Source organism: Chanodichthys erythropterus, chromosome 1 (assembly GCF_024489055.1).
Source record: "Chanodichthys erythropterus isolate Z2021 chromosome 1, ASM2448905v1, whole genome shotgun sequence".
Classification (NCBI taxonomy): Eukaryota; Metazoa; Chordata; class Actinopteri; order Cypriniformes; family Xenocyprididae; genus Chanodichthys; species Chanodichthys erythropterus.
The window spans coordinates 2,736,573-2,759,218 of NC_090221.1; the positions used below are offsets into that span (position 1 = coordinate 2,736,573).

The following is a 22,646-nucleotide window of genomic DNA, read 5'->3' on the forward strand; positions in this document are numbered from 1 at the left end:
ATTTCAACATTTCATTTTGTTGTATCAAGGACACACAAAGAGTGTCATAAAAACCTCTCACAGAAACATACATTGTGAGTCTTAAGCCATTTTAAGAATGCAAATTAATGTTTAAGTAGAATTAATGTTAGAACAGTGATCTGAAGAACTGTAAAAATCCTAAACAATTTCAATATTTATTCATATGCAAATTATTTTTTTTCTCTCACAAATTACAGACATAATAAAGTTGTTGTTTTGTTGACCAAGGAGAACTGTCAAGAAGCTTGAAATAAAATATAAGACATATCTGATGTGTAAACATCATGTTAAATGCTATTTTCACTAATAGCAGTATTTTCTTTGCACTAAGTGTAATCTTTATATAAGCTTACTATTTGCACCTCAGTGTATTGTAGTACATACATTATAAAACAATATGCAATAATCCTTATCCTTAAGTCCACAGAAACGAGTTAGCGTTCCACCAGAATGGGTTTTTGGTTAAATGCCTGAAATAAGGTCTGTCATAAACCTATATTTTCACATAAATCTGTAATAATACCCACTTGTGATTATTTTGAAAGCTTCTACTTGTCTTGAAAAAGATGATTGCTAACAAATGTTGAGACATTAAATGTCATCACACCAAACAGGAAATTACAATGAGGAGAAATAATATGTTTATGATATTCTTATTTCACTCTAATGCTAAGACAATTACTTTATAAATTAGTAAAATTTGAAATGTTGTCGCTGTGCATGTCAGGCAGAAACCTTGAATATTTAGTCATTTTTATTTTCCATAAACAATTACTATTGGTCACTTTTTATGTCTGTCTGTTGTTTTTGCAAATATTTAACCAATGAAAAGTAGAGCTTGTGACTAAACCTCGTAACTCTATTGGTTCCTCATAACTCCGCCTCTATCGCCAGTGAAGAGCCGCAGTCAGTGTTGCCAAGTCAGCGGTTTTCCCTCGGAATTGGGCTACTTTTACACTGTTGCCGCGGGTTGTTTTTCATGTCCGCGGGTTGAAACGACCCAAAATAACGCAATATTTAGTCCCTAGAAGGCGAATTTTACCAGGGAAGCCCCTGAAATTCGACTGGGCTAGTTTTGGGCTGGTTTTGAGGAGCAATTGGGTGGATTTTGTTGTGAAAACCTGGCAACCCTGCCTGCAGTCGCACTCTTGGAGCGTTTCTACTTGTCTGCAATGCAAAGGTAAATAAAGAACAAGGCTGCATTCATTGCCTCGCATTTCAGGATGAAAAGACATTTCAGATGAAGGATGATCCACTTCTTACCTCCGAGAGTGTGTTATGATCCATATGACCTTATCATTTGTATTGTGAGTATTAGGCTTATCATTATTGCTGATCACTGTTGTTGTGCTATGATATCAGAGGAGAATAGAAAAGTTTATGAAAGTGTCACTCCAAAATACAATAGCAAAATATATAAATATGTATTCTCATGTATACTTCATCTTTTATAAGAGATGAGATTTTGAGATCATGAGAAAAACTGAGCACACACATAGCTACAAACAGTAAACTTTATAACCTGTAAGTTGATGAAAACTAACAGCCTCAGATGCAGCGATTCTAATGACGGAAAAAACAAGACATATGATTGATTTTGATAAAAATGACTATTTCATTAATTAAGCTAAGTATTTAGCTAATTCTATGTTACAGTATGAGGCCTTGATGATAGGCAGAATTAGTTTAAAGCTGCAATCCGTAACTTTTGGCACTCTAGTGGTTGATAAACAGAACTGCACGCATCTTGCGGAAGAACATTGTAGCCGGATCTGCTTCTCTCTGTTTATGTCTATGGCGAGTCACGCAGTACTGTGCTACTCCGCAGCTGTTCCTATTGGACTGGTCTGAAATAGTCCAAATATAAACATTCATTATAAGTGTACCATAATGATTCAGAGTAAGACAAAAACATGTTTCATGTTGATTATTCTCATGATATAATTTTTTTGTAAATTTTGAACACAAAAAAAGTTACAGACAGCAGCTTTAAATAGCTTCTGCCAATAAGGGCTTTTTATTGTTATTCAATTCCAATCAAACTAAAATTGTGTGTCCTTATTATAAATAAATTGCTTGCAATGAAATCTTAGCCAGAAAGAGTCAACTATTTTATTAAAAAAAAAAAATCAAATGATAATTTCCACCACAAAATACTTACTTTTAATACTTTTAAAGTTTAAAAAGTCACACCTTTGTACCTTATTTACCCCTAAAGATTGCATATTAGTACATTAAAGGTACCCCAGTGACCGCTTTAGTGCCTTTTTTTGTATTGAGAATTCAATAAACAGCTTATTTTCTAAAGAAAGGATCCAGTACACACGCACATAATGCCTCTGTGTGAAGTATTACTAGACAGCATAAGTGGTGGTTAGGAACATCTTCTTTTTACTGGGAACCAACGTGCTTTTTTTTAACATCACATCCGGTACACGCACACAGCGTATTACATCATCAAGTGTTACGTATCACAACATCCCCCCCTGTTTAACATAAGTGTACATCACAGATAACCAAGAAAATAATGAGATCAATTTTTTTTTTCAATAGGGTGCACATTATAACAATAATGAACAATACAACCTGTTTAGCTAAATGTGCAGAAATAAGCATTCAGTCTCTATTTGGTATTAATTGTATTGCTTAACTTTTCATTCAGCTTTACACATAGTCCTTATATTGCACTGGCTTGATTATAATCCGTCCAGACCTTGTGCATGTTGGTCTTGTCTCCGTGCCTGTGTTGTCTGTTTTTGTTTCGAGCGGTTGTGTGACTTTGTTTTCAATTGAATCCTTGATCCTTTGCTTTTGTTCAACCACATCTTTTTTGGGTGTTTCATCAAATTGTACCTTCTTCTGGATTTTCTGTGTGTGTGTAGAATACATTTCACGGAGGTGGCTCCTGGTACGTCTGATTGTGTTTCCATTTGGTGTTTGGATTAGGTAACTTCTTGGCTCTTTGCAGCTCTCCACAATAGTCCCTGGGTGCCATGTTTTCCTCTCCTTGTCCAGCACTCTTACACACTGCCCATGAAACAATGGAGGCAAGTCTCTACCACTACACTGATCATGATGTGTTTTCATCCGTGTCGTCAATTTTTCCAGGTGCTGTCTGTGTTCCAGTTTGCCCGGATCTGCATGACTTGGTAGGAGTGTGGTGATAGGTCTGCCAAGGAGTAGTTCTGCAGGGGATGGTAAATCACTATCAATGGGTGTCGCCCGCACTTGCATCAAAGCCACTTGTACGTCTCCTTTGTGCTGTATTGTCTTTTTGATGATGGATTTGATGTGTCTCACATGTCTTTCAATAAATCCATTGCTTTTTGGGTAATGTGGTGAACTTGTGGTGTGCGTTATTCCCCAGTCAGCTATGAATTTCCTGAAAGGTTGTCCTGTGTACTGTGGTCCGTTGTCTGTCATTATTTCATCTGGACGACCAAATAAAGACATGTAACTTCGCATTTTTTGTGCAACTGCATGGCTGCTTACTGGCATAGGCATTTCATCAACCAATGGATACTTGGAGTACCTGTCCACGGTAAGTAGGTACTGATGTCCATGAATCTCGAATAGATCAGATGATAGGTACTGCCATGGCTTTGTGGGTGTTTTGTGTGGAATGAGAGGCTCTTTTGGTTGTGCATCTTGATGTTCTGCACAGGTACTGCAAGATCGGCACATTTTTTCAATGTCTGTGTTTATCTTGGTCCAATATACACTTTCTCGAGCCAACCTGCGTGTTTTTTCAATTCCTTGGTGGGCTGCATGGAGTTGAGTCAGAATGTCGCTGGTCATGCATTCTGGTATGAGAATTTGTCTGCCCTTAAATACAACTCCTGCTTCTATGGCAAGTTCATCTCGGAAAGGCCAATAGCTGCGCAGATCTTTTGGCAAGTCTTGAATCCTGTCTGGCCATCCCTGATGGATGATCTCTTTTAGAGCACTGAGCTTTGGGTCTTTTGCGGTCTCATTTCTGAGAATCTCCTGCTTGTTTGGGGAGAAGTTTACGATTGCAACAGTATGATGCTCAGGGTCTTCAAATTCTGCATCCAGCCCATCAATGCGTTCATCAAGTTCAATGTCTTCATTGTTTTCAGGGTTTGGCAGGCGGCTGAGAGTGTCAGCTAGAATCATTTGGCTTCCAGGACGATACACAATGCTGTAGTTGTATCCCTGTGTTTTGATCAGCATACGTTGTAGCCTGGGAGGAGCAGAGTGCAGAGGTTTTGTGCATATGGTGACGAGAGGTTTGTGGTCGGTTACAACGATGAATGATTTGCCGTACAAGTATGTGTGGTATCGTTGCATACCATACACAATAGCAAGCATTTCTCGTTCAATGTTGCTGTATCTTGATTGACATTCAGTTAACGTCTTTGACCCAAAAGCAATGGGTCTGCTGTCTTGCACCAGTGCTACACCAATGCCTCTCTGCGATGCGTCTACCTCCAATGTGAGGGTGACTGCTGGATCGTAGTACTGTAAGCAGGCATCAACCGTCAATGTTGTCTTTAGGTCATCAAAGCATTTCTGATAATCAGCGTCCCATGTCCACTGTGAGTCACTTTTCAGCAACCCTCTCAGGTTGTGGGCTTTATCAGCAAACTTTGGTATGTAGGGTGACAGGTAGTTTAGCATGCCCATGAATCGATGCAGGTCATCTTTACTTTGTGGTGTTGGCATTTTTTGTATATCATGGATTTTGGCTGGATCTGGTCTGATGCCTTTGTCTGTATACAGGTTGCCGAAGAAAGAAATGCTCTGCTGCTTGATGACACACTTGTCACTGTTAAACACCAGGCCTGTTTCCACAGCTCTTTCCATTAGGCTTATCAGATTCCTGTCGTGATCCTCCTCGTCAACTCCACATACTGCAACGTCATCTGCTATGCTGATTACGCCATGAAGACCTTCAAGAATTTGGTCCATTTTGGCTTGGAAAAGGTCTTGGGACACACTGAGACCGAATGGTAAACGTCTCCAGCAGTATCTGCCAAAAGGAGTGCGGAACGTAGTTAGAATTTGTGACTCTTCATCAAGATGTATCGACCAGTATCCAGCTTTTGCGTCTAGTTTGCTGAACACTTTTGCATTTGCAAATTTTGGGTTTAGTTCTTCCACAGTTGGAATTTTGTGAGGACACCTCTTCAGACTGGCATTTAGTTTCTGTGGGTCTAGGCAGATTCGAAGTGAACCATCTTTCTTTGTGCTAAAAGCAAGACTAGAACACCAATCCGTGTGCTCTTCAACTTTCCGCAGGACTCCCTGATCGATAAGTTTGTTCAACTCATTTTGAAGCTTGTCCTTGATGTGTATACTGCATTTGCGTGGTGGGTCGATGAATGGATTGGCACTTTCCTTAAGAATGAGTCTCGCTGTACCGCTGAAACTGCCAATTTTGTCAAATTGGTCTGGGTATTTCTCTTTTAGTTCACTGATGCTTTTTATGTGTCGTTGGGTACTCACTTTTGTTTGTCTTCCGTCATGTCCATTGTTTTCTCGTTTAGCAATCACATCAACGTTTACTGTCACAAGGTTGAGGAGCTCACTTGTGGGTAGTCCAACCACAGCTGGTCCAGGTACGTCAACGACATAGAATTTAGCATCTATCCATCTGGACTTTTTGTACTGGCATGGCATATTGATGGTTCCAAAGCAGGGAATCACATCGCCAGTGTATGACGTTAATTTCACATTGGATGCTGGTTTTAGGTGTTCCACGCTTTGTGGTGATGCACCATACATCTGTTTAAATGTACGCAGTGGAAGTGTGTTTCCAGATGCCCCAGTATCTATTTTCAAGCGAAGCGTATATCCATGACCTTGCAGGAGAGGCGGTTTAACATTTAAAGTTGTAAATGCCTCATCTCTGGGTGGTTTAACATGGATGCTATGCATGCACTTTGCACTGATGGTGATGGAGTAAAAGTGTTTTTGGTATGTATACTCGTCATAGTTTTTAGTGCCGTCTACAACGTTGATACTGGATTCATCTCTTCGTTTGTAGTCTTTTCTTGCATTTGTTTGGCTTTGGTATCTGTTGCGTGTTCGTGACTTACTTCTTCTGGACTGGCTGGATTGTGGTCTCTGTCGTCTGCTCTTTTTACAGCATTTTGCCCAATGGCCTCTGTTACCACACATAGAGCATGTATCATTGTATGCAGGGCACTGCCTTGGCTTGTGGTTTGTGTCACAGTTTTGACATGTTCGTCCTCTTGTTACAGCATGGACATTTTCAGTGTGTGACGTGCCAAGCTGCTGTATCTGTTCATTACCAGCTGCTAAGGCTTCGTATTTTCGCCCCTCTGCTAGTACATTGGCAATGGGGTGACCTTTAGGCTTGCTATATAGGTCATTTCTTAAAGCATCAAAGGGAGTACTGGCAATAATAAGTTCGACTATACGTTCATTGAGCTCTTCATCAGTGAATTGACATTTCAATGCTAAAGTTCTAGCTCTAGTCACAAAGTCGTCAATGCTCTCATTTGGTTTTTGTCTGTATTGCATGAGATGGAGCCTGTGGATTCTGAAATTCACATTTATCTTCAGTTGTCCTTCAAAGAAATTCCACAAGGTGTCGGGCTTTCTCTTATCTGCATCACTGAGCCCACTTGCATTGAGTCGTTTTAATCCTTCATCACCAATGCCTCGACATATTTTCCTAGCTTGTTTTTCTTCATTCGTTATTTCTTCATCTTCCAGGTAAAGATTCATTTTTTGTTTGAATAAAGACATTGCTTCACTTAGCTCGGGGTCAGACCAGTTCATTATTGGTAGGTGAGCTGCCATTTTAACGCATTTATCTTGTACTCACGTTGAAAATAGTGTCGTGTTGTGTTCTCTGGACCATTAGCAATTATCACGCAGACAATGCTCGTTCACGATCCCACACCGACATCAAGAGAGCACGTCACGGAGCGATCTCCCGTTTAGGCGTTCCGCACAGCTGGACACATGGATTAGGCTTGTGTCACTAGTCGCTCACGAACACAACATACACGCGGATGATTTTACGGTTGTTTACCGCTGCCACCATGAAGTATTACTAGACAGCATAAGTGGTGGTTAGGAACATCTTCTTTTTACTGGGAACCAACGTGCTTTTTTTTAACATCACATCCGGTACACGCACACAGCGTATTACATCATCAAGTGTTACGTATCACAACACTGTGTGTCTGTGGACCCTGTTACTTTAATCATATAACTAAATATTTGCTACAAGTCTCTATAAATAATAAATTATTGGTTGAGTCATGTTTCTGAATTCTGTCTCCTGCTGCATGCTGCCCCCTAGCAGCAGCCAGAGGCATAACTCACTGACGCTTCATACCTGAGCTCTGTATAATTAATACACCCACCAACAACTTTTACTACCATGCTGCATGTTTTTCTGGCATAATTTTAGTGGCATTCAATCTGCTTAGGACTGACTAACATTTAACTCACAAGCATTTAACAGAGCGCCAGAGGTGTTTTGTGAAAGCACCTCTTTGATATAAGTTTAGACGGGAAAATAAAGGTTTACAAGGCATCTAACCTCTACAAAAATAATTAGCAGGTATGCCATGAATGATTACATTATTCTAAAGGAATTCAATGGAAAAGCACACAAATGAGGGTGGGGTGAACATCAAGGATTTATTTATTTGTTCGTTTATTACGTTCAGAAAGGCGTAAAAGTTAATGCTGCATTGACTTTAGTTTATGAAATAAATCTTCTTGTTGATGGACAGTCAACACAAAATTTCCCTTATCATATGTTTCTGTCCGGCCATGTCAATATCTAAGCACAATAACTGATTTAGTATGCTAAAACTTAGTGTCATTATTGCTCATTGTGTATTGTGTGTTATTAAGGGATATTCTTCAGATATTCAAGAGGTGCTTTGTGTAAATTTGCCAAATTGAGCATATTAGCGTTATTACGGATGTGATGCCGGGTTAATTTCTCAATGGACTGGTAGCATGATCTCGACTGCAAATTTTAATTATCCTTCCACCTTGCGACCACTTATCCTGCATTAATTCAAATTCATATCAGCTCTCAAATATGAGTCTTCTTGGTGGAAAGAAAATTGTTTAATTCATGAAAGTTATTTAATAGTCAGACGTTTTAAATATTCTCCAGGCAGACCCAGTGCAGGGCTCAATTTCTTAGCATTTCTGGTAATTGTGAGCAGATGTAATGTGCTTAAATAACACATTTCCATTATATAAGCTACTCTCTCTCTCTCTCATATATATATATATATATATATAATGTAGTATAACACAACATTGCAGCATGTTTGTAGTAATGGCATTAATGAGAAATCATGTGTCCGTTTCAGTTTAGTCTAGTGTCAGTGGCACAGGGACCCAGAGGCAGAGCAAACCCGCCCCGTCTCATGTGCACTGAAGAGAGTGTATACTGAAGTTTCTGAGGTGTAAAAGTAGAGTTGTGAAGCAGACAGTAGACTTTTATTTGAAACCATGATGGGTTGATCGGCTATTCTTCTGAGGAAAATGATGGAAAGCAAGGAAGTGCTTAATTTTGTGCCATCCGGTAAGTTCAGCTGTGTTTTGTCAACTCAGTCAGTGGGGATGGAGACCTGTAAGTGGACAAAGTTTTGGTCTGTTCATCAGGGTAATTTACAGAATCATTTGTTCTGGTTGTATTTGCTTAAACTGGAAGATTACAAGGCAAGAGAAATACTTTTCTTTCTTTTTTTTTTACATTGCCAATTTTAAAGGACTGTGAATGTTTCCTATTACAGTATGTGATAATCAACACTGAATATGATACAGTATGCATTTTTTAAAGTCAGCTGCTTTAATCAGAATTTAATGTACTACTGGAAAATTGTTAAATAATATTTAAATGAAAAATTATCTTTTTCTCTCTCTCTCTCAAAGCGGATTATCCACTGAGAATCAGTCAAAAGTCAAAACTCATGTTATATTGAGCTCATTGCAGTGCAATATTAGGTGAAAACTGGTGTAAGAATGAGTCAGGATTCAGCTGTTAATTAAATAATTATGCATATTTTTTTCAGATGTAAATATGCAAATATGATGATCCGTCTGTGTTAAATAAACTAGACTGCAATGAAATCAATCAACACATACTCAATTAAGAAATGTAACAAATAGAGTCAAATTGCCAGAGTAACCCTCTCACATCAAGCCTCATTATCTCCTGATGATTGATTAAAAAAAACATGTTTGATGACTCTGTCATGGCAGACGCCAGGGATACAATATAATAATAATAATAAATATAGCTGCAAGCAGCAATTCGGGGCCAAGCCCCAGAAGGGTCAGTAGCGCAATACGGAGCAGAAAGAGCAAAAACAGCAGAAATTGAATGTACATGCTAAACATCTGGTTCAGAAGGACAGGTGGAAATGAAATGAAAATCAATAGAAGTTCAGAGAACGAACACGGAATGAACTAAAATACTTGTATCTCATTGAAGAGGAATAAAGATTAGCACAATCCTTATTTGGATAAAAAAGGTATCAAAATGACTCATTACACACAATTGTATAAAGGAACCCCACACAAGATTCGAATCCACGACCTCCGGGTCCAAGGTCCATTTCTCATCTCATTGCACCACTGTGCAAGTGAATGTTTCCACACCTGCCGAAGTTTATTAGTTCATGTGAAAATGAACTCAAAATGAAGAATTCTTATAAAGCTGCACTTTAGATCATTCTGCAGCTCATCATGCTGTAGTGCAATACAGAGCAGGAAGAGGAAAAACAGCAGAAAATGAACAAACATGAAACAGCTGGTTCAGAATTACGGGCAAGAATGAACTCAGAATGTACATAAGCTTAGATGAAAATGAACACAGCATGAAACAAAAAGCATTTATTTCTAATCCAAGAGGCAGTAAAGGAATCAAAACACACTATTTTATAAAACCGCTCCACCTGGGATTCGAACCCACTAACTTCGGATACAGATAACTGGCTTTACACATTGAGCTACTTGAGGATGCACATTCAACAGACTGTGGAAGAAACATTTTAGTCTAACAAAGAATTCACAAAAAAAGCATTACTTAGCATGCTAACCATATTAGCATGCTAAGCTAACTTAATGCTAATGAAGCTCATGGTTAACTTGATAACTGAAGAGCCACATTAAAGAGAATGACAACTGGTTAGCATGCTAAGCAATTAGCATGCTAAGCTAACTAGCATAAGACAACAAACACAAGCAAGGTCACATTCAGAGATGAATATCTTGGGAATGGTAGCGAATATCAAAAATCCATTCAGTCATTTCTGTGCGGCTCGGTCCAAAGATCATCTGAGCTGATTTTGGACAAAATTGGACAAAAATTGTAGGAGGAGTAGCGAAAAAACTGTTTTCCATTTATTTCAATATGGCGGACAGGTACATTTAAGGAAAATGACAAATGACACATCGTCGGAATCGGCATAAGCCAGGGAATAAAATGACATAAAGCAGATAAATTTTGGATAATGTTTTCAAAAGTTATAAGTGGTTTTGCAATAATCATTACATCTGTGGAACAGTAGGTGGCGCTGTGTTGAAACTTCTCAGGTACCTTCAGGACCTTCTAAAGGTCATACATACCAATTTGTGTGAAGATATGTCAAATTGTTTAAAAGTTATTGCAATTTATGACAAAATTCAAAATGGCGGACACGTGGTTCATCCGATGTTGACGAATTCGATATCCTCGGATTTGGCATGGCACAGGGAATCCATAGACACCAAGATCTTGATTTTCTAATAAAGTGTTCAAAAGTTATTGGCCAAAATAGCCATTTTTCAGATCTCATGACCTGTAGGTGGCGCTGTTCCCAAATTTGGCATGGAACCTCAGATCATGGTATTGATCAAGTGTACCAATTTTAGTTTTGATTGCTCAAAGTTTGGCCGAGATACAGCCTCTATAGCAATTTTGGGTCAACCTCGTTAACTTCGTGACATCATAACTTTTGAACAAAGATGAATAAAAAAAATCTGTTCAGTCATTTCTGTGCGGCTCAGACCAAAGATCACCTGATCAAAGTTTGGACAAAATTGGACAAATTTTGAAGGAGGAGTAGCGAAAAAACGGAATACTGTACTTTTCAAAATGGCCACTACTGTACTGGGTGGAGACTTAATGTAAGATATTGAATGTGATCAGTATGAAGAGAGGAATCAGTTGTATTGACATTAATTTTTCTGGAACAAAGGGTTCAAAAGTTATAACCTTTACAAAAGTGAATATTTGAACTGGTGGTGGCGCTATAGACTTAGTCCTAGATACTCCAAAGTTGGTCAAATTACTTTTAATTACTATCACTACAAGCATGCCAAATTTGATAATTTTCCTTCTTATGGTTCATTGATTACCATACAGGGGGAAGAAGAATAACTACGAATTTGGACATAAAGGAATTGCATGTGATAGCTTCAGATTAGACCAGTTTTAGGAAGAATGCCTAGAACAGACACAAGTTCTGCATCTTTTCCTGCCACAGTACCTCATGCGGTCTGGGCATGTGTCACACTGAGTTTCGAACCCACGATGCAGAGCATTCGAGATCCGTGGCGTAACACATTGAGCTAATCAGCCATGCAAGTTCATCAGTATGCTAAGCAGAGGTTTCAGTGTGAGAAAGAGTTCACAAAAAAAAAAGCTTTATAGCATGTTAACCATATTAGTATGCAAAGTTATTTAATGCCAACTAAGTTTTGGTTAACCTGTTGACTGAAGACCACATTAGAAAGAATAGCAATAGTTTAGCATGCTAAGCAATTACTGTGCTAAGCTAACTAGTATAAGACAACAAACACAAGCAAGGTCACATTCAGAGATGAATATCTTGGGAATGGTAGCGAATATCAAAAATCTGTTCAGTCATTTCTGTGCGGCTCGGTCCAAAGATCATCTGAGCTGATTTTGGACAAAATTGACCAAAATTTGTAGGAGGAGTAGCGAAAAAACTGTTTTTGATTTAATTCAATATGGCAGACAGGTACATTTAAGGAAAATGACAAATGACACATTGTCGGAATCGGCATAAGCCAGGGAATAAAATGACATAAAGCAGACACATTTTGGATAATGTTTTCAAAAGTTATAAGCAATTTTGCAAAAAACATTATATCTGTGGAACACTAGGTGGCGCTGTGCTGAAACTTCTCATGTACCTTCAGGACACTCTGATGGTCATATGTACCAAATTTTGTGATGATATGTCAAATTGTTTAAAAGTTATTGCAATTTATGACAAAATTCAAAATGGCGGACATGCTTTTCATCCGATGTTGACAAATTCAATATCCCCGGATTCGGCATGGCCCAAGGAATCCATAGACACCAAGATCTTGATTTTCTAATAAAGTGTTCAAAAGTAATTGGCCAAAATAGCCATTTTTCATATCTCATGACCTGTAGGTGGCGCTGTTCCCAAATTCGGCATGGAACCTTAGATCATGGTCTTGATCAAGGGTACAAATTTTAGTTTTGATTGCTCAAAGTTTGGCCGAGATACAGCCTCTATAGCAATTTCGGGTCAACCTCGTTAACTTCGTGACATCATAACTTTTGAACAAAGATGAATAAAAAAAATCTGTTCAGTCATTTCTGTGCGGCTCAGACCAAAGATCAGCTGATCAAAGTCTGGACAAAATTGGACAAATTTTGAAGGAGGAGAAGCGAAAAAAAAAAATAAATACTGTACTTTTCAAAATGGCCGCTACTGTAATGGGTGGAGACTTAATGTAAGAAGTTGAATAGCATCAGCATGAAGAGACGAATCAGATGAACTAAATTTAATTTTTCTATGACAAAGAGTTCAAATGTTAAAACCGTTAGAATGTTGAAATTTTGAACTGGTGGTGGCGCTATAGAGTTGGTTCTAGAGACTCCAAATTTGGTCCAATCACTATTCATGAGCATCTCTACAACTGTGCCAAATTTCATCATTTTCTCATGTTCCGTTGATAGGGCTGCCATAGACTCCCATTCGGGAGGAAGAATAATAATAATAAAAGGGAAAACGTACAATTACAATAGGGGCTACAGCCCCTTCGGGGCTTGGCCCCTAATTATTATTATAGAAGTTAAAAACTGATGGTAGAGTATGGGACAAGCTCAAAATAGAGAAATTCTGAAACATCAAAACTCTTAAAAGTTAAAGAAAGGAGTAAGTTTAATGATTTAAAATGAATAAATGTAAATAATAATAATAATAATATGAATCAATTTATTCAATATGTCTATCCAGTCCATCCTTAAAGGCATAACTCACCCAGAAATGAATATTCTGTAATCATTTACTCATCCCCATGTTCTTCCAAACCCATAAGACTTTCATTCATTTTCAAAATACAAATGAATATATTAGAATGAAATCAGAGAGATTTCTGCGTACACAAAAATGAACCTCATTGGTTGTCGCACATCAAGCAAGCGTGCTTGAGCTTCTGTTTACCACATCTGATGTGTGAGTTGATTTATATGCAAATACATTTGAAGAGTTACGATGCAAAAGCGTCTAAACATCAAAAATGAGATTACGATATTAAGCGAATGCTCTCCGCACATAGTATTCGTTCACTCATCTAGGGCTGCACAATTAATCGAATTTCTAATTGCGTTTACGATTATGGATGTCACGATTTTGGAATTGTTCAAAGGCGTGATTACAACAAAAATATCCACTTACTTTATTCTGCCTGCTTAAGGTGTGTTTAGAGCACCCACCATTTTAAAAAAGCTGTGTACACAGCCTATGTATTTACTCCACGAACTAACTGTGCATTCACACCTTCACGCTTCCTTCCATTGTAATGAACTGAATGTAAAACGTTCGATGATGGGCATTGACATGTTACGCAGAAACGTCAGTTTGGAGCCTGGGCATGTGCAGAAGGAATCGTCAGTGGAGCCGGAGGCGGAGTCGCGGTATCAATCTTCCGCCCAGACGACTGCGTCATCATTGATGTATTTTAATTATGGCTATATAATTATACACAATTTAAAATTCTACCTATAAAATAATAAGCTATTCTATTTCTAGACCAATAATATTTTTTAAACTCAAAAATTCAGTAGATAAACTCAATATTATATGCCACTAAACAATTCTAAAATGTCAGAAACGGTCCTGCCATTTTAAATCAAGTTGAACTAACGTTTCAGGAGATCGATTGCTGTAGACAGTTCTCTATAATTAATTAGAGTAAGCTATCATTAGATTTGTCCTGCTAATTATTATTTTATACCCATAAAAATAATTAGTAACTGCCAGATAACGATCACCTGCTTTTTCCCATCATGGCTAATATCAAGCATGTTATCTTAACTAATAACATTTATTAATTGGCTTATGAAGCCCACATTTAACGTTACCGAAAAGAGTTCAGTGATCCGTCAGATCCTGTAGGTCGGTTAGTACAGTTTACTGCTGAACAACTCATTTTGTCAGTGTGAAATAACATAGAAATCGAAAATGAATTGTTAGTTATATATCAGTCCTCAGAGAAGCTGTCAATCACAACTGTCAATCATGACGACACGCCCCGTTTCTATAGCATCAAATTGCTGGCTAAAATCAAACTTGTCACAAAAACGAACAATTGAATATATATCAGCGTGATAACAACTACCTAAAATGACCAAAACCATCTTTCGGAAAATTTTATTTGAAGCATAATTTATTTTTTTATTTTGACTCATTCCCATTCATTTGAATGGAGAGGGAGAGGTTCATGACCTGTACTGCATCCAGCCACCAGGGGGCGATCAAAGAGCCCACAGCTTCACTTTTCAGGACGTATGAGACACACCCGGTTCAAACCGCCACCAAGTTGTGGCAACCAATCGGAATCCTCTCAAGCGAGTACCTCTACATTCCGATTGGTTGCCGCTGAACCACGTCATAGCTCATTACCATAAAGTTGACCTGACTTCAACTCTCCTCGACGCTCTCACCATCCAAGACGCACCGCGCCGAGCGGACCAAGCAAAACATGATTATGTATTTCTGCTCAGCTAGCGACACTGAGCATCAACCACACGGCAAAAACGAATACCATTTCACATACTGTCTACTTTCTTTGTATAATAACGTATTACATGGACTAATGAAGATGGAGAATGTGTACACTGTTTGCTCAGGCTGTGGTCAAAATAAAAGTCTGTTGTGCTGTCAAAATAAAAGCCACAACAACAAGCGCTGTTAACGTCACTTCAGAGTGCCTACTGGCGGTGCAAATGCAACCAGGAAAATGGTCCGAGGGGAACATTAGTTCTCTTGGAACCACCCTTATATAACTAAGTTCCTAGAACAACATGGTGCGAAAGCCCCAATTATTACAAAAAAAGCACACATGCATTTAGCTGGTTTCGCAGCAAAAGACAAATTTGTTAAATACCTATGAACTGACTAAAGTGACATTTTTAAAAATAAGGCATTTCAGTAACTCACTAATAACTTTTCATTGCCATTAAAGTGAAATTACTGAACCTAAACATAGGATCCTGATTTTAAAAAATAAATAAATAAAAAACATCTCAGACGGACTTAGAGGTTTTTGCATCTGAAATGAATTATTTTTTTCATTTTTGGGTGAACCTTTCAAGGAACTTAGTGTCAGCAGGTCTCAGAGAAAGCTAAAACAACTATTTTAGGGTCAGTGCCAATTTACTGTAGTTCCTGCAAAAGGTACAGACCTCTTCATGGAACTATTATTCCTGTCAACACCACAGGACAGCACAGTCAGCAACAGGAAGTCAGCAAGCCTGCTAACAGGAAGTCTAGTGAGGCAAGCAGCAGAGAACAGATCACAACAAGCTGTCCATTGAGAGGGAATTTGTGTAGCATTGTCAGGAAAATATGATTGCATGCATTACATGAGGGCAATGAAAACATATCAGATTTGTCGGAGATGGAGTCGAATTTGATTAGCTGCTCGGCATTGAGTGCTGATATCAACATTACAGGGACTTTTCAGTGTTTTAATCACTTCACTTGTGTTTCAAAGGGAAAATTCAATGCAACTGCTTCTAGAGTCGGTATGATCAATAAATGAAAAGTTGTAAATGAGCCTTATTATGACACTGAAGAGGGGCAAGAGTGAAGAGCAGTCATGAGTCACTATTATAAATTCAGGATCCTCACTCTCACCCTAACCTCAGCTGCACACACTTATTCCAGCCCATCAAAGAGACTGGGATTTAATGGAAATTTCCCATCTTTGAAATTCATCCAATTTACACCAGCGCTGATAGCGTCATGCATGGAAGGCTTAGGGCCACGTATTTTCTTCAGGGTGGATGGGATAAAAAGGTAATTTTTTTTGCACAAAAAAAAAAAAAAAATCATATCAGGGATATTCTTAGCACATTGTGTTGCTATCTCCAATGAACGCAGCTCCACCATCATCTCCACCATCTTTAATTTAGCAGACAACTTGCTTTGTTACAACAGTATATGGTCCTCAAAACACTGTAGCGCTTAAGGGCAGATCGCTGCTCTTGCAACCCTGCTGGCTTGAACAAATTGATTCAGTTATATCTTTGTCAGAAAATATCATTTGGTCCTACGGGAACGCTTGCTAAATAATAAATAAAAAATGATGTCTACTGCAAAATCTTTTGAGAGTGTGTCTGAGAATGGAAATTCCTCCCATGTGGATTGGTTTGCTGTACAGTCTGGTCATGTGACACTTGGGATTAGAGGAAAGACTGTCATTTCTATTCAGGACCCCATCAGCCCTCAGGCCACACGAATCCTGTAATGGCTGGACGTACACACTAATAGATCCCTTAAAGCAATGTTCTGTGCTCAACACAACTTAAGCTCTATCCACAGCATCTGCACTCTGCAGTCACAGAAAATAACGCAATATATATTGAGCGAGTTTGTCAAGGAACTAATTGTGATGGTTAGACAATGGGTCAGAGCATCTCCAAAACTGCAGCTCTTGTGGGGTGTTCCCGGTCTGCAGTGGTCAGTATCTATCAAAGGTGCTCCAAGAAAGGAACAGTGGTGAAGCGGAGACAGGCTCATGGGCGGACAAGACTCAGCGGAGGCTGACCCGTGTGATCCGATCCAACAGACGAGCTCCTGTAGCTCAAATTAAAGTTAATGCTGGTTCTGATAGAAAGGTGTCTGGATACACACGTATGGAGCTGAATAGCTGCAGATCAGTCAGGGTGACCATGCTGATCTCTGTCCATCAGAACTGGACCACGGAGCAATGGAAGAAGGTGGCCTGGTCTGATGAATCATGTTTTCTTTTACATCACGTGGATGGTCGGGTGCGTGTGCGTCTCTTACCTGGGGAACACATGGCACCAGGATGCACTATGGGAAGAAGGCAAGCCGGCGGAGGCAGTGTGATGCTTTGGGCAATGTTCTGCTGGGAAACCTTGGGTCCTGCCATGCATGTGGATGTTACTTTGACACGTACCACCTACCTAAGCAGACCATGTACACCCTTTCATGGAAACAGTATTCCCTGGTGGCTGGATAATGTGCCCTGCTACAAAGCAAAAATGGTTCAGGAATGGTTTGAGGAGCACAACAATGAGTTTGAGGTGTTGGCCTCTAAATTCCCTAGATCTCAATCCAATTGAGCATCTGTGGGATGTGCTGAACAAACAAGTCCGATCCATGGAGGATCCACCTTGCAACTTACAGGACTTTAAGGATCTGCTGCTAACATCTACAGATGCACACCTTCAGGGGTCTAGAGGAGTCCATGCCACATATTTTAATTTTTAAATTACAGATTTTAATCAATATAGTAATGAGAACTGGGCTTAATTGTTATTTTCTATAAATAGGCTTAGTCAACATCAAATCAAAAATTAAGGATTCTTATTTTTTTTTATGGAATATTGCAGTTCATTATAAATGATTCATTTGTGTATGTCATTATTTTTTTAAAAATCATGTATTTTTCCAATCTTTAATTCACTAAGTACTGCAAACTTGCATGAGTAATTAGCAAATTACAACGATCCAATCACTTCCCGATGGACAAAATCCCACGCTACATTTTTTTCTCATTTGAGAAGCCGTTTCACTTGTATCCCAATAGGAAAGAAAGTTAATCATAATTTCTGCTCCATGTTTAGGCAAAAAAAATCTCTCTTTTGATTTTGGGGAAAATAATGACCTGGACATATTCTTGACAGTACTTTTATCCATCCATCCATCCATCCATTCTATCCATCCATCCATCCATCATCCACCCATTTATACACCCCTCAATCCATCAACCCATCCATCCATCCACCAACCCACCCATTTATCCATCCATCCATCCATCCACCCATCCATCCATCCATCCATCCACCCTTTTATCCATCCATCCATCCATCCATCCATCATCCATACATCCATTCTATCCATCCATCCATCCATCCATCATCCACCCATTTAAACACCCCTCAATCCATCAACCCATCCATCCATCCATCCACCCATTCATTTATCTATCCACCCATCCATCCATCCATCCATCCACCCACCCACCCATTTATCCATCCATCCATCCATCCACCCATTTATCCATCCATCCATCCATCCATCCATCCAGCCTTTTATCCATCCATCCATCCATCCATCCATCCATCCATCATCCATACATCCATTCTATCCATCCATCCATCCATCATCCACCCATTTATACACCCCTCAATCCATCAACCCATCCATCCATCCATCCATCCATCCATCCATCCATCCATCCATCCATCCACCCATTCATTTATCTATCCACCCATCCATCCATCCATCCATCCACCCACCCATTTATCCATCCATCCATCCACCCACCCATTTATCCATCCATCCATCCACCCATCCATCCATCCATCCATCATCCATCCACCCACCCATTTATCCACCTATCCATCCATCCACCCACCCACCCATTTATCCATCCATCCATCCATCCATCCATCCATCCATCCATCCATCCATCTATCCATCATCCATCCACCCACCCATTTATCCACCTATCCATCCATCCACCCACCCACCCATTTATCCATCCATCCATCCATCCATCCATCCATCCATCCATCCATCCATCTATCCATCCATCCACCCACCCACCCATTTATCCATCCATCCATCCATCCATCCATCCATCCATCCATCATCCATCCACCCACCCAATTATCCACCAATCCATCCATCCACCCACCCATTTATCCATCCATCCATCCATCCATCCATCCATCCATCCATCCATCCATCCATCCATCTATCCATCCATCCACCCACCCACCCATTTATCCATCCATCCATCCATCCATCCATCCATCCATCCATCCATCCATCCATCCATCCATCCATCTATCCATCATCCATCCAGCCACCCATTTATCCATCCACCCATCCATCCATTCTATCCATCCACCCACCCATCCATCCATCCACCCATTCATTTATCCATCCATCCATCCATCCACCCACCCATTTATCCATCCATCCATCCATCCACCCACCCACCCATTTATCCATCCATCCATCCATCCATCCACCCATCCATTCCTCCATCCATCCATCCATCCATCCATCCATCTTGTATGAAGATGAACGCACAATTGAGATCTGTTTCCTCCACAGACACATCTGGGCAGACAATAAATGGCCACCTTTTCCAAGGGACGGGTGAGAACTAAACATTATAATTCTTTATCTGTTCCTCTGCATCTTTTCCAAATAAAATTTGGTGTACAAAACAGGTTGAGGAGGGCTGAAGGTGAGATTGGGGTGGTCTGATGTGTTAAATACTGTAAGAGCATGTCTTGATCATATAAGCAAAATTTTATATACACTGCCCTCCAAAAGTTTGGAAACACCCCTGGCAAAGTGTGGTTTTGGATGATATCAGCATAAATCCTTATCATTTTTTGGTGCAAATACATTACAGTGAATTGACATTACCATTGAAGACCAGCAATAATAATTTTCATTTTGATTACATAATAATGGCAATATATACATGTCAAAATCAGACATGCCCCAGCTGTGATGCTGGTTACTGGTTTAAACTTGGCCCAGGTTTGTAAAAGATGTTTGGGTCAGCACACCTTAATAGCTTCAACAATTGATTGCCAATTAAGTTTAGAATACAACGAACCAATCAGAACCCAGTTTAGGTCAGATAGCTGCTAATGCTGGATATTTTGATGAATCGAAAATTTAATTTTTGTCTATGTATAAACAGTTTATGCAATAAAATATGTTTTCGTAGTTTGTGTTGTCCCTTATCAGTGCAAAATTATCACAAATGAAAAAGGATTCATGCCAATATTGTTCAAAACCCTACTTTTCTAGGGCGTTTCCAAACTTTAGGAGGGTAGTGTATATAAAAAACAACCTGCTCAAAATCACCATATCACATTGAGTAAATACCATCAAAACCGTAGACTGTGAGTAAACAGACTTAACAGCGTATCACCCCAACTATAAAACAAACAGCTGCAGCCTGCACAAACTCAGAGTTTATTCCACAGAATATCATGTAGTTTACCTCATGTCATGATTATACTCTTACATGCAAAGAAGGTATTTATTGGGGTGGCTATGGTTATATTGCTCCATGTGCCTGGTTTTGGGCAGGTTTTTATTAGTATTCTGTAGCTTTAACAGATGGTGCATATATTTTTGAGGGCGATGGATCTGCAGTCACATACCATAAATAGCGTTAAATAAATAAAAATCTCTATGCTTGAGATGAAAATGAGCATGATTCATTGAATAAGAAGTGAACACCTCAGCTTCTATACAAAATGCAATGTGCTATATTTCATGTAAAAGGTCACGTCAGACTGAGTTAGGCAGGGAAATGAGATTATAATAATCATCTTAAAGCTAAGAAAGGCCTACTTAAGGAGCTCTATTGTGACATGTTGATGTCTCAGAGCTGCGAGACGCCGAAACAGAGGACTGCAGAGAAGAGAGCCAGAGGGAACAAGACACACTCGCGATCCCGACAGACAGCAGTCACTATGAGACGCCCATTCAGACGACCATCTCAGGTCAGAGCGTGTGATGCATCTGAGCGTTTGTTTAGATCTGTGTGGTGCGGTTCAGACATGATGTTCGTGGGTGTGTGGGTGGGTTAGATGAGATTCTCTTTGAGACTACTTCTAAAATCTCAAAAAATCATTGTGATTGTAGCCTGAGGTATAGACGGATCCCAGTAGTATCAGCCGTCAGCAGCGGCTCTACCTCCTCCACATTGTGAACACCCATCAAAAATTCTCTGTGTTCACTTTCCGCCTTAAAAACAATCAGTATTGTTTTCATGTTTTGGCTGATGTGTTTGCAGCATTGGGGAAGCAGGCTGTGCCAGGTCTTATTCATAAGTGACTGCGGTGTCAGGGTTCAGGGACCACAATGCACTTCTGCAGACTTGAAGACTCTTTGACTATTTATAACCAGGGAGACATAATACAGAGGGTTCAAGATAATGAAGGAAAACATATCTTCTGGGAGGCCTGGCTCAGTGGTCTGTCCTTCAAACTCATACATCCATGTAACAGCACAAGGGTTTTAACAATTTATTATTTTTTCCCTTCTTCTCTCCTTTCTACCTATGAATAGACACTGATGTTTCAGGATTTGGCCTTCTACATACATCAAGAAGAGTAAGCCATTCTTACTAAAGCTGTTTTATAATTTAAATCTGTTGTTTAATTGATATGTTTATGGCTAGGAAGGCTCACAGCTTAATCTTAATGAGCATTTTTTTCTTTTTTATGATCTAAATTGTTGGAATTCACTAAATGTGCACTAATTTCAAAATTTTGGAAAAATTAATCCAAATCAGCATATTAGAATGATTTCTGAAGGATCATGTGACACTGAAGACTGGAGTAATGATGCTGAAAATTCAGCTTTGATTAGGGATGCACGATATATATCGGCCACCATATCGGTATCGGCCGATATATGTTCATTTTTAATATTGCCGTTATCGGCCAGATAAGAAAATTTTGCTGATATATTAAAGCCGATAAATAATTATTTCCTTCACCTGTGACACTTCAGTGGTTAGACTTTTGTCAGGCTTAATCAGAAAAATTTGATTTGATTTATCGGTTATCGGCTTTCAAAATATAAAGAATTATCGGTTCTCAGTATTGGCCAAATGTTCATATCGGTGCATCCCTAGCTTTGATCACACCATTAGAAAACCATTATGGATGCAGGATATATTAGCCATAATATTGATATCGGCCGATATATGTTCATTTTTATTGTTATCGTTATCGGCTCGATAAGAAAATTTGGCCGATATATTAAAGCCGATAAATATTGGATGGATTTCCTTCAGCTGAGACACTATCCGCCATGATGGTTTTGAATTGCTTGAAATATGATTGAAATCACTTCAAAAAGGAAAATACAGTTACTGTATGTACAACATGTGCAGAGCAAATCTGTCATATAGGCTACATAATATTATAATGATAGAATATAACATCATTATAATTGTGTGTTTGGGACATGGTTTTAATGGTGAGACTTTGTTTTTGTTATCAGGCTCTCAAAAATTATATAAAAAGTTTGATTTAGATTTATCTGCCAATATATCGGTTATCAGCTTTCAAATATAGAGAATTATCG

General features: G+C 39.1%; 1 protein-coding gene across 4 annotated transcripts in view; it reads left to right on the forward strand.

Moving 5' to 3' along the window:
• Positions 1-22,646, forward strand: part of LOC137004437 (solute carrier family 4 member 11-like) — a 43,018-nt gene that overhangs the window by 1,750 nt on the left and 18,622 nt on the right. For 2 of the 4 annotated variants that reach the window (XM_067364789.1, XM_067364957.1), the window contains exons 1-3: positions 8,475-8,572; positions 19,635-19,679; positions 21,621-21,664. In XM_067364789.1, coding sequence (XP_067220890.1) covers positions 8,533-8,572; positions 19,635-19,679; positions 21,621-21,664 — 129 coding nt within the window. In that variant the 5' untranslated portion in view covers positions 8,475-8,532. Of the gene's footprint in view, positions 1-8,474; positions 8,573-19,634; positions 19,680-20,953; positions 21,053-21,620; positions 21,665-22,646 lie in introns of those variants that run through there. The other 2 variants (XM_067364876.1, XM_067365040.1) reach the window with 2 other exon arrangements.